Below are 17837 nucleotides of genomic sequence, written 5' to 3'. Positions count from 1 at the left end.
TTAGATTCTGCAGAAAAGTAATACACGGTGTTTGTCTTTGCCCGTCTGACTTATTTTACTGTAAGCTCTGATATCTTAACGTTGCTTTTGAAAAGTTATTCATGAAATTCATTAGCTTATTATTTTAATTTGATGTTCCCAGATAATTTTTTAAATAATCACGAGAGTGTTAAGTGCTAAGCAGAAAGTGGGGAGAATTGTGGGGGAAGCTGTGAGATCGATAAGCAGGGGTGGGGGTGGGGAGGATGTCCTTGTTTTAAGCATCTTTGGTATATACCTCATGGTGATGGGACAGCTATTACCAGGGAGTAACGTAAATTAAAACGGCAATCTGTGACCCTTAATTCACTCCCCATTGCTCTAAGGCTAAAGAGGAAGATCCTTCATTTGGTTCCCAGTGCCCTGCATGTCTGGTCCCACCTGTCTCACCAGCTTTGTCTCATACCATGCCTCCTTTCCTCAGATAAACGTGAAAAGATGGTGAATGGGAATGTAAGGGTGGATTTATTCATTTTACTTTGCTGCTATATTGTTACAAACAGATTTTAAAATCTTTCTGGTGATTCTGGTTGAGAGGAGCATAAGCAAAACACACTCCCTAGCTATACTTTCTGGGCTGGGATTCTGCATTGAATCTTGACTAACTATATGGAGATATTTTTCTCTTTTACAGGTTTCTCCACATATAAAAATCTGTTGTTAACATACGGGAAAAAATGGCAGCGGAAACACAGACACTGAACTTTGGGCCTGAATGGTGAGTTTTCAAAATCTCATCTTTTTGATGTAGGATGACCAGTACAGTAGTAAGGTATTTGTATAGGTGTTGGGTGGTTTTTGAGACTCGTTTATGTGCCTCGTTGAAAATAATGTAGCTATTCTAGGAATAAATTATATTTTATTAATGACTACATTCTATATTTTAAAAAAATTTCTTGGTCTGGTTATGTAATGGTAACGGAATTAAAACTCCCCACAATCCCACCACCCTACCAAATTAATTTACTTTTTGTTTGAGCCTTTGTCTAGGTGCATATACAATTTTATATAATTGTTAACATTTTTATGTGTATATGTTTTCTGCTACAGTGTTGTTTTGTGAGTGCTGTTCATAGACTCATTTGAAAAACAGTTTTCTTTGACTTTTATTTTATTGATGGGCTACGCAGGTTGTCCAGAGGTACACTGGCCGTTAACAGTGGCCCATACAGGATTGGGCTAGCATTTGCTATGATAACAATTGACCTTTGAGGCTCTTACAGATGTGTTTGGACCCCGAATATGGAATTCTCATGGAATTTTGAGGTCCATCACATTGTAGTGTGACTTTTACCCTCTCTTCTTCCTTTCCCCCCAAAGTTGGTGATTGAACATCCTCTTGTCAGTAGTGTGAATAGTGATAGTTGCTTTTTCCATTCAAGCCTCGAACCAAGCCTTATCTACTTAACATAAAGTAGACAAATGAGAGTAGTGCCTTAAACACTCTTGGTTGTTCAGGTGATGGTGGTTTGGTAAATGTTGCAGACTTCTGTAGTAACTCCCTATCTGAAGACTCTTTTTAAATGAATTTCTTTCTGTATGTCATTCTAAAGTTTCTTGGTCCTTAACAGCTAGTATTTGGAGACTGAGGAGAAGTCGCTATTTGAAGTTCTAAGAACTGATGCAACTTCTATACTTTGAGAGTTTATTTTGGAAATGTTGATACAAGTAATACTGCATCTATTTTAGTTCTTTAAAAATAATTTTTTATATTTACATTTTATTTTTATATTTATAATTAAAAAATTTTTCTTATTATCAAATCAATATAGGTTTCCAAAAGTAGAGTGTTCCTATGAAACATTTCATAAGCCAAAATGGCATAAAGCAAAGAAGCAATTACTTTAGGGACACATCTTGCTAAGGGATGCACAGAATCAAGCTCTGATGGCTTGATGCTGAGATGTTGAGTGTAGATCCTGGGAAAAGAGCTTGGCGGGGGTCTCTCTGCTGCTTGTGTTGCCGCCCTGCCAAACTGTTTTCGCTAGTTGCCTTTTTTTGTAAAAGTGAAAATCCTCTTTGGGTTTCTTTCAGTTAACAAAAACAGGTACTAATGTAGGTTTTTTTGTAAAAGCGAAGTGGCGTAAAGCGAACTTTTGAAAAGTGGGGGATACCTGTATATGTTTCTAGAAAAATTAGAAATTACAAGTAAGCCAGAAGAAGATATAATCACCCTAATTTCACCATTTGTGATACCACTGTAAATAGGTTGGTGTTACCTTTCCAGGTGTTTTTATGTATGCTTATTTGTATATATATACATTTATTTTCACAAAAATGGGATCATACACTGTGTACACTGTACACATAATTTTGTAACATACTTTAAAAAAATAACCACATCAAAAGTATCTTTATTAATACATATTTTCTATTAAATAGTTGTATTGTATGGATGTATCATCATTTAGTCTTCTGGATGTCACATATATAGGCCGTTCTCAGTTTTTCATTATTATAAAAATATTTTTGATGAACATTATTGTAGCTAACTCTTTATTCACATCTTCCTAACTTCCTTTACCAGGTGGATTTAAATAGCTTATTTGTTAACCATTTGTGTGCTGCTCTTCGGCCTTTATCTGGAATTTATAACTGCTTCTCTTTTGTATTTACATTCTCATGTCTCTTTCTTTGTAAAAACATGATAGAAATCGTCATCTAATTTAAGGAAGTGTTTTTCCTCCAGTATCTCTCCATAAAGAGGTAACAAAAAGACTCCAGGTAACAACTCCAAGAATGTAGCCAAACAATAGACGAAAGCTCCTGGTCATGTTCTAGAGTCAGTACACATTTAGCTTGATGCCCTGCACCCCGGATTGGCCTGTGTGGCTGTAAATAAAGTTTTTGTAAGTAGTTTTATTGGAATACAGCCACACCCATTTGTTTCCACATTTGGCTGCTTTCACACTGCAGTGGCAAGGTTTAGTAGTTAAAACAAAGGCCATCTGGCTCAAAAAACTCCCATATTTATTCTCTGGCCCTTTACAGAAAAAAGTTTGCTGACTCTTGCCCTAAACCATGGATTCCCAGAGGCATTTCAGTGTGTCACTGACCCAGTCTATCAATAGTGGCTTACACATCCATTTCATTGGTACTCTCAAGTTTTGTTTGATGGTATTTTGTTTGACTAGCCCAGTGTTGTTGTTGTTTTGTGTTTTTTTTAAAAATTTGAATTGAGGTAACCAGTAGAGAACAGTTAACAGTCCCGTGCTTAAACAGTAGCTTTACCTAATGGTTACCTCTGTTACCCTGCAGGCATTAGAATTTAGAAGCTTTCCCTTGGTCATCTGAAATGCTGGTAATCTGAGGAGTGGAGGTTTAAGTAGGCATACTGCCTTCTTTGTACCATCTATCAAAATTCCTTCTGGCAAAGGGAATATTTGAGACCCTTAAGTGACTCAGGTAACCCTGAGCTAGAAAGCTGCTGTGTTTTTCTGCATGTTATATTCCATTCATTGTGAAACTTGAGGTGAGGAGCTGTGTGCAGAATACTTGAGAATCAAAGTGTAGAGTGTTGTCATTGAATCAGTGTGTAATTCTGAAGCATACAGAAACATTTAGTGATACTACATTCTGTTTACTAAAATCATCATTTTTACAATGATGTAAAACAATGTTCAATAAGAGATGAATAAAATGAAGAGATTTATTTATTTGTACCTGGGATAGTAGTGAAGATGGGAGAGCGTTGAAAATTGTGGTAGGGACAGACCCTGAATGACCATGAGCATGGACTTTTTAATTTTTTAAGGTCTGTGGAATCATTAGGTCTTAGTTTATCTTTATATTTAGAATAAAGAAATGTATTACATAATCACCAAAGCAATTTAAGGGGTGTGATAGATTTAATGGAGAAGTAAATCATTTCTAGGTATGAAACAGTAGTCACTTTGCGTCTTTCTCAAATGTTACCACCTTAGACCTTTCCTGACCATCTATGTAACACTTTCCCTTTACTCCGTGTCTCCCTACCCTGTTTAATTTTTCCTCCCTAGTCTATAACAAAATATAACATACCAAATATTTTACTGTTATTTTCGTTATTATTTATATTCCATCCTCCAGCTCCCACTAGACTGTGAACTCCATTGAGGGCAGGTACTTTGGTCTCAGTTTTTGTGTAGTTTGTTCACTGCTGTATCTCCAGTTCTTAGCACATAGTAGGTACTCAAATATCTGTGAACTGAATAGGTGAATTGTTGGAAAGGAAGGTTGTTCTTAATGTTTTGCAATTGTAAATACATATATACATCCTTGAGCAGTTTTATTTGTATTGCTGATCCTTTGGATTAATTATTTGGAAGTGGAATTATGAAATCAAAAGTTTTCATTTCTAAGGCTTTTGTATGATATATGGATAGATTGACCATCTGAAGGATTGTAGGAATTTAATTCCCATCCCTTACCTGTTTACTTCACCCTTGACAAAACATTAAGGACTACATTAAAACTTTTTTTAGTTCTAAATCTGGTAGATTTGGACTTTTAAGAATTTTTTGTTTTTAGTCCAAATAACAAAATAATTAATTCTCATTCCAGAAAACCTTGACTGTTTATTAGCTTTTTTCCCACTGGCCAATTAGTTCCGTGAGGGCCAGGCAGGTACTTGTGTCTAGCCAAGTCCCTGAGGATGTAGAGCTCTCTCCTTTTCCCCATACTGCTCTCTTTCCACCCCCGACCCCCACAATTCTCCTCCTTCTGTTTCTCTTCCTTTCTCCTCCTTTCTACTTAATCTCTCTTCTCCCAGGCATTCACTGCCTCCCCCACTCCCCAGGTGAAAGGGCGATAAAAATATTCCTGAGGACAGAAAGTACAAGGGGGCAAGAAACTGCAGGTTTCAGAGAAGAACTCCCAGACGTTTGTTTTTACTCTAACGTGAAGTGTGGAAAAGATGAGCTGGGAGGCATCCCTTCTATGTTAAGAAGTTTTGGATTTTATTTGATCATTGTGTGTCAGTGAAGAGTTAAAAGCAGGGAGTTTTTAATTCAGATTTGCATTTGAAATAAACATCTCGTGGTAGTCTGGAAAGCGGAGGATGGACTATGACTGGTTAGATTGTTTAGGATGCTGTTGCCACAGCCCAGGTAAAAACGAAAGTGTGAACAGTAACAGTTTAGTTAATCACAGAATGGCTTGAGAGATTGAGGATTTAAAACTGGTGGGACGTGGTAATTGGGTACGGGAGATACTAGAAGGTGAGGAGTAAAGGATGATCCCCAACTAATCCAGTGGCTGAGTAGATGGTGGTGTCTTTACCTGCCTTGGGAAGACAGATGATGAAGGGGGGTTGGGATGAATAAACTGAATAGGGTTTGGGGCATGTTAAACCTGAGGGTTGTTTGTGGTTCTATATGAAAGTCTTACTCTAGGGGCCAGAAGGCCATCAAGAGCCAGAAGTGAGAATCACGAGCTTATACAATTGTCCTTTGACTGCCACGCCGTCATACCTCTACACTGATGTTGTTAATTGCTTTTATAAGCTGAAGTTTGGATTTTGGATAACAACTAGCAAGTGAAGGTTTTGGGGTATCATGGAGTTTTAGGAGGCCCTGCTGGTGCTCCCTGTCAGTTACTGCTCATAGTAGGACGGGCCTCCTGTGTTTGACAGATCTCAGGATGGCCAGGAGGAGCAAGGTGATAAGGGTAGAAAAATGTCCCTTCCGTTTAGTGTTGAGGTCACTGATGAACTTCGCTGGAGCAGTGGAATGGTAGGGGAGAAGCCAGGGGACATCGGGTTGGAAGTGACGGGGAAGTGAGGATGCAGAGATGTTTCTGAGATAAAGAGGAAGGATGAACAGTGGCGCATGGCGAGAGGGGTGCTGCATTAGTGGAGTTGTAAAGGAACCACTATTGGATGTATAGAGACTGAGGGGAAAGCAAGTAGGGAGGGATTGAATTTCTAGAAGAGAGGGTTGTGTGGAGCGAGATTCTAGAGGAATGAGAGATCACTGGTGGGTTTTTAGGAAAGGATATTACCCAAATATGTGTTAGTTTTCCCAGCTGTCTCTAGGTGAAGAGGGACTTGGAATGGGATTTGTTGATTATTGAATAGAGCACAACCATTATCCTGCTTCAGGCTACCATCTCGAATTTTGAATTCCTGTCGGCTTGCCTTCTCGGTCTTGTCTCTTCACAGTAGCTGGAGGAATCTCTTGAGAATGCACTGTGGGTATTTATGATAGGTCTGCTGTGTATAAGGAGTTCCGTCCTGGACACTGGAAAGCCCTTGGTGGAGTTGGGGGTGGGGGGGGGGAAGCGCATGGCGCATTGGAAGGGAACTGGGTGCTGAGTGGATTTGAAACCTTGTGAGGAGCAGATGAAGCAATTAGGGATGTTGGGCCATGAGGAAAGTCTCTGGTGAGACAAGTGACTATTTGACAATACTGGAGTGATTTCACTCTAAAGAGTGCTTAGATGTGCCCTCTAGTGGTAGAAATTATGGAGTATATTGGTTCAGTATAAGAAAGATTTTTAAATAATTTCTAATAAAAATTAATGTTCAGTAGGATAAACCTTGTCCTCTTTAAATGAAATTTGGAGACCTTTTTGGAAAGATCTTGGTCTTGTTAATCATAAAAACCTGAGTTTGAATCTTTGTACCACTCCCTATGACTGGGCAAGTTGTTTAACCTGTTGGCTTCATTTTTCTTCTCTGTTATACTGGGGTTCTTATTAAGCTTAACAGAGATTAAATGAGGTAATGTATGTCTAAAAATACCAGCCTCAGTTCTTACTGGATATTCCAGTGTTTCAGGAATGAGCCCAACTTTACATGAATTTCTGGAAAGCTGTTTCCTGGAAGGTCCTTTAGCAGTGGTTGTTGCATCACTCCTTTGTGGGCATGTTGTTTTCTTACCTGGTTGTTTAACATGTCTCATAGGAGTTGGACAAAGGATAATGGGAAGAAAAACAAAAGACCAACCTAGTAGCAATGAGCACGCCTAGAACCCAGACTGTGGTCTTAACATATTGTAAAGAGAATCTGGATCCCTGAAGAAATGGTTGATTCTAGGTCTGAGGCAAGAAATCATATAAGCAGAGCCTGGAACATTTTGACGTACCAGGTAGAAAGGAAGCTGTTAAAGACTAAGAGGGTTGTGTCAAAAGGACTCAGGAGCCAATCTGAAGTCTCTTATGGTCAAAGATGAGACAATTTCAGTATTGTTCAGAATAATTACAGTGAGTTGAAATACATTCATAAAAAATAATTTGTTATCATCGGAGGATGCTAGTGAACCAAGTAATTATTTTTGAAAACAAACAAGAAAGAATCAAGGCTTTTTCTTTCCTTTCCTATATAAGGTATACTATTAAGTAATGATACCAAGTAGTATAAGAGGGAAGTTTCTCTTAGTTTCTCTAAATAAAGAAGGAATGATAGAATAAAGTCACTTTGTAACCCTGTGAAGTTAGGGATCTAAGCATTGGCCTAAGGGATGCTAGCCTCACAGGCCCAACCAGGCAGTACATGCCTCCTGATGGAGTAACACACCGCCACGCGGAAGTAGTCTTGCCAAATCTGATTAGGTCTCTACATGCAGTGACCAACTTACATGAAATGCAGAGAACAGACATGTGTTAAACTGTATCACAGGGATAAAATAAAAATCCAGACTTAAAAAGAAATCCTTATCTTGTAGAGATAGCATTCTGAAATATTTACAGATAAAATGATAACTTCGAAGATTTTCTCAAACTTAAAAATAATTTCCTTCAAAAAATCTTGAAAGCCAAAGATTTCCTTTAACATTATCAAAGGAGTATTAATTAGATGGGGCAGTAGAAGGAGCGGGAATTGGCCGTGGATTGTTGGTTTGGGGCTGGGTGGTTGGTCTGTGGGAGTTCCTTATGTTCTTGGTACTTTTGTCTATATTCAAAATTGTCCATTATCTAATATTTAATGTTTTTAAAAAAAGGTGGAAAGAGAAGATAGAAACATTGAAAAAAAAATGTAGTCTCACTTTACTAATACAAATTCCTTTTTTTGGTTTTTTGGTGCTTCTATATGTATGCACATTTTTATACCTGTGCATACATTTTTCTGCCACTTTTGAATAATATTCAAGTATTTACTGTGCTTGGCCTTCATATTTTTAAATATGTAATTAGTAGATTATTCCTTTCTTTTTTACGTTTGTGAATAAAACTTAGCGATTCTGGGTTGTTGTTTTTTAATCCTTTTGTTGAAGCACAATTTTGTTAATTTCTTTTGTTAAAGAAAAATTTAGGCTAAACTGTCAAAGTACCTTGGTCCCTTTCGCCCTCGGTGTCTGCTACTTTATAGAACTTTGGGCAGCTTCCTGATGACCAGCTACTCCTGATAACTAGTTTTCCTACTTGCTGTTTGACATAGTGCTGGAATAGCATCTTTCTCTTGCCAGTTTTTGCTAAGGTTTTCCCTTCCCGTGTGTGTGTGTGTGTGTGTGTGTGTGTGTGTGTGTTTAATAAAAACATCTCATGAAATTAAACAAAATGCTCTTCTTTCCCCAGTTCCATTTCTCAGAGGCAACTGCTGTTATGAGCTCAGAGTATATTTTTATATTTTTCTTCTTAACAGTAAATATAGCTTCTGTATATTTTTGTACTTCACTCTTCACTGCATTTTCATATTCTCTACACTGATCATTAATTGCTTTCATTAAAAATTAATTATGAAACATTGCAGACATATAAAAGTATAAATTGTAACAAACCTCCATGTACTCAGCACCAAGTTGAAAAAATAAAACATTGCAGTTATAATGGAAGCACCCTTTATACTCTCCATCCCTTTGCAGATAGAATTTTATCTTGAATTTTGTATTTGTCAGTTCATGTTTGTTTCTATGCTTTTGCTATGTTTTTGTTATGTGTTCTTAAACAGTATAAACCTGTTTGCAAATTTATATGAATTATATATAAAAATGTCATCTTTTTATAAGCTGTATTTTGCCTTTTGTATAGCATACTTTGTTACATATTTTAATTATTAGCACATCATTCTTTGAAGTGGTTCTAATTTATAATCCCACAAATACTACTTGAGAATTTCCATTGTTTTACATCCTTACCAACAAGTGGAATTGTCAGATTTATTAATTTTTATTAATCTGATGGGTGTAAGGTGATATCTCACTTTTGTTTCAATCATGTTACTTTTTTAATTTGGAGAAGTGTCCCCTCCGTACCTCCTAACTTTCTCAGGGACATGCCACAATATCTTTTAAGTTAAGGAATTGCCACATGGTTGTCTAGTTATTTCTCAATGAACTGCTCTCTTAAAATCTTGGATGCCTTGACATAATGGGATTTCTTTCTGTTCTTTTCGAGAATAAAAATGAAAAATTTTATAGTATGTTATATAAAAATAAAAAGTTCATAGTTCCAGAAAATTTTTATTTTTATATAAAAATTTTCATTTTTATATATTCTTTGTGTCTCCTGTTCTAGGCTCCGAGCTCTGTCCAGTGGTGGGAGCATTACATCCCCTCCTCTTTCTCCAGCATTGCCGAAGTATAAATTAGCAGACTATCGTTATGGCAGAGAAGAAATGTTAGCACTTTTCCTTAAAGACAACAAGGTAAAAAAGTAGGAAAGAGTTTAGAATTATGAATGAGTTTTGGGGTATGTACAATGATGTACTGACGACATGAAATACCCATGGTTTTTCTCTCTAACTTAACTTTTTTCTGCTTTGAAACCTGCAATAGTTAACAGAGGCTCTTTCTTCTAAGTGTAATGTACTCCATTTTTTAGAGAAGACCTAAGATTTCATTATAGGAGTAGAAAGCTTCATGGAAAAAGAAATAATAGTCAGCACTTAACGTTTTGTCTAATTAGTTTCCTCTTAGCTTCTGTTGCATGTCTATTTCTATCCCAGTTTGATGGCTGAGAAAGGAAGAATTTCTCCCTTTATTGCACCTCTTCTTTCCAGTTAGAAGTTAGAAGAGTAAGAAGAGGAATTGTTGCTCTCATTCTTTTCGTTTTTGAGTGAGATATAAAATTTTTAGTGGAGAGAGAATCTTAAAATGTGATGCCACATTTGTGTCACTTATAAATGATGAAATCACAAACAGTATAAAGTAAACTTTGATTTGACTAGTGAGAAATAGTATTTTCTATTTTTAAAATATACTTTGTTTTTAATTTTATCAGTAGATTGAGAAGCTCCAGTTTTAATGATGGTTGCTGAGGATAGATAGAGTTGCTTATAAAACTTTCCTTAGTATCTTGGGTTTTGAGTTAAATGTAGAGATTTTTACTCTTCCACTGTGCACTCTGGAATACTGGAGTTAGTGCTATATCATATCTGATGGGAAGATGGGGTGGGTGACTGGGGTTTTTAATATTTGACCCCTCAGAATGTGTAAGTACCACCAAAGTTACTTGTGTCTGAATAAACTTTAATCCATATTTATAATAATTAGCAACAGATAAACAGAAGAGTGATTTTTTTTTTTTCTTCTTGTTTTACCTTCTTGAATTGGAGGGATAGCGTTAATCTCATGGTCATGTGTTTGGACAAACAGATACCTTCAGACCTTCTGGATAAAGAATTTCTGCCTATCCTCCAGGAGGAGCCCCTGCCGCCGTTGGCTCTTGTACCCTTCACGGAAGAAGAACAGGTTTGTGTCTCGCTGTGGGCCTTAGGTCAAACCCTTGTTCCTTCCCACTGAGGCGTGAAAAGAGGAAGTTACGATATACTGAGGCCCTAAGGAGTATCCTGTGTCCCCACAGGTCTGCTTCCTTCTTACTGTTTTCTTGGTGTGTGGATGCCTCTCTTAGTTGACTAGATTCTGCTTTAGATCTGAAGCAGCTGAGTGTTATGTAGAGATAAGGAAATGTTTCTAGATCCTTCAGGACAATGGCAACCATCCCTTAGAACTCATGTGAGTAGAGAGAGTTATTTTGTGGGGGAAGGAGGGCCTTTTTTTTTTTTTTTTCAGAAAAAGACTTTTTCAGAAGTAATGGCAACCTGAACTTTCACCAATGCATTCTACCACAAGAGTAAAATGTAGATCTTCAGCTTAAAATGTGCTTAAAAATGCTTTCTGTCACCAATTTTTTAAGTGATATTATGAGAAAATTAGACTTTTGGGTTGAAAAGTAGATTTTGTGTTGTCCTATTATAGTATACTATGTCCAAAGATAAATAAGCGAGTTTCTGATTTCAAGTAAAATGGAGAAACGAGAGCTTTGTTGGATGCTGGAATGCCACTTTAAATGAAGAATCATTACTTTTTTTAAAAAAAACAGCTTTGTTGATGCAATAACATGCCATAAAATTCATCCTTCTAAAGTATACAATTTAGTGGTTTTTAGTATATTCACAGAGTTGTATAACTATCACAACTACCTAATTCCAGAACATTTCATTATTACTTTTGTGACAACCCTGGATGTTTCCTCTATACTCTTGCCATATTTTACATGAGGAAGTCACTCTATTATGAAAGAAAAGCTTATTAAAAGAACTCTAGTACAACTGTGTTAGGTTCTAAGAAAGGTGCAATATTAATCTTTGGTGATTTTCAGCACCATACTTTCATAAGCAATTTTTGTTTGTTTATGGTTTTCTTCTAGTTCCATCTTTATTCATGAAACCCAATTATCACATAGGGTCATCAGATATTTTCATTGACCAAAAGGTGTTTATTGCTGTAAAGAGTATATAGGAAAGAGAGTCCTGTCTCTACTGATTGCTGAAAAGTTTCTTTTCAAAAAAATTGACATTTAGCAATATTTTGGTTTACTTTTTCTTAAAAATATTTTTATTATGAAGTATTTCAGATAGATAAGTAAGGAGCATATTATTGCAAACACCAGTGTATTTACAACTCATGTATGTTAAATCTTAAAATTATGACGTATTTGTGTCTGTTTTAAGAAATAAAGTTTCTCAGATAGTTGAGATTGCCTGGGTGTATCCCTCCGTTCCTTCCCAGAGATTACTGTGAATTGGATTACTTTTCTCATTCATGTTTTATTTATTTTTTTCTCCCTCATTCATGTTTTAACGTTTTCATTACATATTTGTGTATTCATAAGCCATAAAAGTTTCATTTTGTAGGGTTATAAATTTTATATTGAAGATGGCATACTATAGTTTTTAATTCTTCAGCTTGCTTTTCTCTTTCAATAATGAGTTTTAGATTTATGTTGCTATACATAGCTTTAGTTCATCTCTACTTTATAGTATTCCATATGGAGAAAAATGCGTTTTTTTTTAATCTCTGGTTGGATATTTGTGTTGTTTTGAATTTTTGTTATTATAAATTGTGCTGCAGTAAGCATTCTTATAACGTGTTGTAAAAATGGAATCGCTGGGTTTTGGTTCTTTGCATTTTTTTAAACTTTTACTGGGTATCGCCATATTGATTTCTATAGTGATTTAAGCCGTTTGCACTCTCACCAGCATTGTGTGAGAGGTCTCATTTTTATGTAACCCTCCAGTTCTTGGTTTTTAAATTTTGGCCAAAATGATGGCTCTGATAGTTGTTTTTAATTTGTATTTCACTAGTTGCTAGTGAGGTTTAGCATCGTTTCACCTGCTTGTAGGCCATTATGGTTTTTGATTTGTCTGTGTCCTTTGCCTGATGTTCTGTTGGGTTGTTTGTCTTTCATGTTGATTTTATGATTTCTTTATTCTTTAAAATCAATAAAATACTCATATTCTTTGTAGAAAATACAGAAAAGTATAAAGAAGAAAATCTCACTCATAAACTTACCATGTAGAGATAATTACTTAACATTTAGTATGTTTTATTATAATCTATTTTCTCCTTATATCTTTAGTTGTCAAAAAATACCAATACAGCCAGAATCCAACAGCATATTAAAAGAATTATATACCATGACCAGGTAGGATTTAGCCCCAGAATGCAAGGGTGGTGCAACATAAGAAAATCAAAAAAACCACTTGATCATCTTAATTGATGCAGAAAAAGCATTCGACAAAATTCAACACCTTTTCATGATAAAACCCTTGGTGAGCTAAGAATAGAAGGGAGCTTCATCAGTATAATTAAGGACATTTATGCAAAACCCACAGCTAACATACACAGTCAGTGTTACTTAATGATGGGGATACGTTCTGAGAAATGTGTAGTTAGGTGATTTTGTTGTCGTGTGAACATTGTGGAGTGCACTCACACAGACTTAGGCGGTAGAGCCTGCTACACGCCGAGGCTGTATGGTACAGCCTGTTGCTCCTAGGGTACAGACCTATGCAGCATGAAACTGTACTGAATACTGTAGGCAACTGTAACACAATGTATTTGCGTATCTAAACAGAGAGAGGGTACAGTAAAAAAACATAAACCCGTAGGTCATTTATTATTGTGTATTATGTACTGTACATCGTTGTATGTGGTAGACTTTTATATGACGGGCAGTAGGTTTGTGTACACCAGCATCACCGCAGACACGTGAGTAATGCATTGCACTGTGACATTACAACGGCTAGGATGTCACTAGGCGATAGGAATTTTTCAGCTGCATTATAATCTTATAATGTATATACGTGATGCGTTGTTGACTGAAATGTGCATGACTGTACACATTGGCGAACGACTGAATGCTTTTTCCCTAAGATTGGGAACAAGACAAGGATGCCCACTTTCATTACTGATACCCAACATTCTGTGGAAAGTTCTGGGCCCAGCAGTTAGGCGACAAAAAGAAATAAAGGCATCTAAACTGAAAGGGAAGAAGTCAAACTATCTCGGTTTGCAGACGACATGCTCCTCCTACATGTAGAAAATCCGAAAGACTCCGCAAGAAAACTGTTAGCACTAATAAGTGAGTTCACAGTTGTAGAGTGCAGGACCAACACAAAAATCAGTTGTATTCCTATATACTAGCAATGGACAATTTGCAAAGGAAGTTAAGACAATTCCGTTTATGGTGGCATCAAAAACAGTAAAATACATAGGGATAAATTTAACCAAGGAGATGTAAGAATTTTACACTAAAGCTACTAAACATTGTTGAAGAAATTAAAGAAGACCTAAATAGATGGAAAGGCGCCAGTGTTCATTAAGCCTTGGGAAGATTTAATATTGTTAATTGATCGATTGGCAGCACAGTTCCCATCAAAAATCCCAGTGACTTTTTGGGTAGAAATTGACAAGCTGATTCTAAAATTTGTATGTAATTGCAAGGGACCCCAAATAGTCAAAACAATTTTGTAAAGAAGAACAAAGTGGGAGGACTCATACTTTCTGATTTGAGAACTTTCTATAAAGCTATAGTAATCAAAACTGTGGCATAAGGATAGACATATAGATTAGTGGACTAGAACTGAAAGTACAGAAAGAAAACCAAATTGATAACGTATTGCTAACTTGCTTATAAGAAGCTTTGCATAAGGATATCTCTCTTGTTGCACTGCTGCCATAACTAACATTTTACCACTCCTTTTGCCATGCTCAGTATTTGTATTTTTTTGAGTTTATTTTTTGAATAAGTAATAAACCACATGGTTTAAAAATCAAAATTTACTGTATAGTATATAATAGAAAAATCTCTCTCCCATTCCATTCTCCCAGCTACCTTTCATCCTTTCCCAAAGGCAGCCAGTGTTAGTAGAGCCTTGTTTATTTTTCCAAGTAGATATTAAATATATCTCTCCCCTTTTTATACAAGTGATGGTGTACACTAAGCATTCTTCTATACTTCCAACTTTGAGGGTTTTTATTGAAAATGTTTTCTGTAAATTTGGAAAAAATGTTATTCCATTATTTTAGGCTATGTTTCTTTCTCCAGTGCAGTGCAGTGATTTTCAAATGTTTGTGTTTATATTTCTTTTAATTTTTTGTTTTTTGTCTTTGCCAATTTATCTTTTGGATACTAATCTTTTTCTTACTGATTTATATTATTTATATGAGTTGAACCTAACCTGTTTTCTAAACTTCTAAATTGCATTTAATTTCATTTATGATTTGTTAAAAAATACAGAAGCTAATTTTTATATAGCTCAGTGTACCAGTCAGTTTTAATCTTTTGTGATTATTCTTCCAAGTTTTTTAGCTGTTTATGCATATATTTAATGATTTATTTTTATTTTTCCTGAAATGATTTCTTAGAGAGAGACTGGGTCAGAAAAGCTTTTTAATGAGGAGGGAGGAGGACTTGCTACTAGTTATCAAAACCTGATAGGTTTAATCAACAGAATGCGTAATTGAATGATTTAGAAACATCCCATGACATTTATAAGAAATTAATATTTAGTAAGTGGCTGTACAAAACATTTGGAAAATCAAAGATTATTCAATAGACGCTGCTAGCGACTGTAGTTAACAATTTGAAAAATCAAGTTAGGTATGCAATGCACCTACACACCAAAACTGGTTCTAGAATGACTAAAGGAGCAAATCTTCATTTGTTTTTATAATGGAAAAGTTTATCTTAAGATATTAAGTCTGGATGCTACAATTACAGGGGCTTAATGTAAGGGTTGGGAATTTTTCAGGCAGTAGCAGACTATCATCAGGGTCCATTTTCAGTAGCATTTAAAATGCATCATTTAGGATTTCCTGACAGTAGGTAGCCTTTTGTTATTTATAAAATATAATAGAGTAGGACAATGCTTAAAGGTGGTAAAAGATTTCTTAACATGTTGATGTTTGTCCTTTGGATGGTCAGGCACCCCTTCAAGAATTTAGATCTTTGTAGACTAGAGTTTTACGTACTTTCCCACCTTTCACGCCTATGGGGAGGGGAGTACTTCTAATAACCTAAGGCAGCTTCTTGCTGCCTGGCGTACGTTTCCTGACTTCTCACAAACTGTAATAGCCTACGGTGGACCGGAAGCCTTACCAATAACACACACAGTTGATTAACACGTGTATATGTGTTTATGTACTGAATTCCTACAATAAAGTAAGCTAGAGAAAAGAAAATCATAAGAGAAAATACATTTACAGTATTTATTGAAAAATATCCACGTATAAGTGAACTTGTGCAATTCAGACCATGTTGTTCAAGGGTCAAGTGGGTATGGATTCCTTTAAACATCAATACACGTAAATGGGAGCGTGCTCTGCGCACTGTTTGCACTGCACTGTTTTCACCTGAGCATCTCTTTGGGAGATAATGGCAAATACTTTGCTTTTAGTTTGTGTCAGGTGCGTTCTGAGCACTTGTTTAATGTGTTCAGTACCTGCAACATCCCAGGAAGTGGATACAAATATTACTCCTGTTCACATTATCCAGATGAGGAAAAGGAGGACAGAGAAGTGGAGCAGAGGAGCCAGAATTCAGTCTCAGGCAGCCTGGCTTCTCCTTGCTTCTAACTACAATTACGCTTTATATCTTCGTATGTTAGGTTGACTATATGAAATTGCAGTTTTTGTGCAATTTCATACGGTTCAACCTAATAGAGTTGCCTTATTTCTTAAAACAACAGCGTAGAATTCCATGTGTAGATGACCATGATTTTTCAGTTAGCTCCTATTGGTTGATAATAAGCAGGTTTCCATTTTTGCTTTTACAAAAATACAGCAAGGCTGTTACAGATCTTTCTGCTTATGTTATTTTCACAAATGTAAGAAGAGGAGTAGTTGTGTCAAAGGTTACAGACATTGAAATGTACTTTGAAAAATTGCCTTCCGGTGATTATACCAGCTTGCACTTTCTGCTGCAATGTGTGAGGACGTACGTAAGCATATGAGAGTTGCCCCGCATCCTGCAGTTGGGTGCGTTTGAGTTGTATTCATGTGACAGTTTGGTAGTGAGGTGTTCAGCTGCGTGGGATCTTGGCATACAGAATGCACTTAGCTCTGACCTCTGATTTTTCAGTGTTAGAATATATTAATTTAGATGGTGAGACTTCATACTCTTGCTTAGTTGTGACCCAGAGGCCATTATTCAATAACTCTACTGGTTACTCTGTGCTGAAAGCTTAATGCATTGTTTCAACCAGCTTTTTTTAAAAATTAAGTTTTATTAAAATATAGTTTGAAGTAAGCGTTTTCGAGTTGGGTGTTGTCCTCTAATTTTTAGTTATCGATTACATCTTAAGTCTTTAGTTTTGAAGTTAAACAATTATATGATTATATATCTATCAAACTCAAAGAAAACAACTTACTTACATTGATAAGTTTTTGCAGTTTACCTGAACAAATAGTATTGAGTAGAATTCTGAAAAAAACAACTAATGAGACAGGTAATGAGAAAGTGACCCATATATTAAAACAAGAAATTTAATAATGAAACTAGAAGTTTTCAACCAGTTATATGTTGATTTCTTCAAAAGAGGTATAGACATCACATTTCAATTTGATTTAGAATCAAAACAACCAATCAGGACTTCATAGTGGAAAACAATTTAGACTTAAAATATTAGTTGTAAAAAATTTTTTCAGTCCAATTCTTAGACTTACTTCTTGCTCTTCTCCCAGGAGGGTCCGTTGGCTAAAGCCATGCCCAGGTTGCATTTTCCTCAGTGTACCACACCTGTGCACTTTTGCACAAATGTCTATTGGGTTCTAAGTATATAGGAAGTATGTAGGTAAGGATATATTCCAACATTTTCTGAGTTTAAAACTCTCGTGAAATTCTCCTTCCAGCTGACGTCCTGTGCAGTCGAAAATCTGCTTATAACTACTGCATTTTATAGATCATTTCCGCAAATTTTAACAATTGCTTCTTGCTTTATCTTTTCCCAAGGCCCATATATTCCATTTATCTAGATGTGTCAGCTAAACAAGTTTTTGATTCCCAGGCCTCCCGTCTTCCTGTTTTCCTCTTCATGTTTGAAGGATGCCTACCCACTACTCTCCCGTTGTACTTGACTGTGTTCCAGATTGGCTGTG

At 36.0% G+C, this 17837-nt stretch overlaps 1 protein-coding gene across 3 annotated transcripts in view; it reads left to right on the top strand.

Moving 5' to 3' along the window:
• Positions 1–17837, top strand: part of GIGYF2 (GRB10 interacting GYF protein 2) — a 117238-nt gene that overhangs the window by 23911 nt on the left and 75490 nt on the right. For all 3 annotated transcript variants that reach the window (XM_033111969.1, XM_033111968.1, XM_033111970.1), the window contains exons 3-5: positions 674–757; positions 9472–9601; positions 10551–10646. In XM_033111969.1, coding sequence (XP_032967860.1) covers positions 717–757; positions 9472–9601; positions 10551–10646 — 267 coding nt within the window. In that variant the 5' untranslated portion in view covers positions 674–716. The remainder of the gene's footprint in view (positions 1–673; positions 758–9471; positions 9602–10550; positions 10647–17837) is intronic.

This window comes from Rhinolophus ferrumequinum, chromosome 8 (assembly GCF_004115265.2).
Source record: "Rhinolophus ferrumequinum isolate MPI-CBG mRhiFer1 chromosome 8, mRhiFer1_v1.p, whole genome shotgun sequence".
NCBI lineage: Eukaryota > Metazoa > Chordata > Mammalia > Chiroptera > Rhinolophidae > Rhinolophus > Rhinolophus ferrumequinum.
The sequence above is the reverse complement of the archived record's forward strand: the minus strand, read 5'-3'. Positions and strand labels throughout refer to the sequence as shown.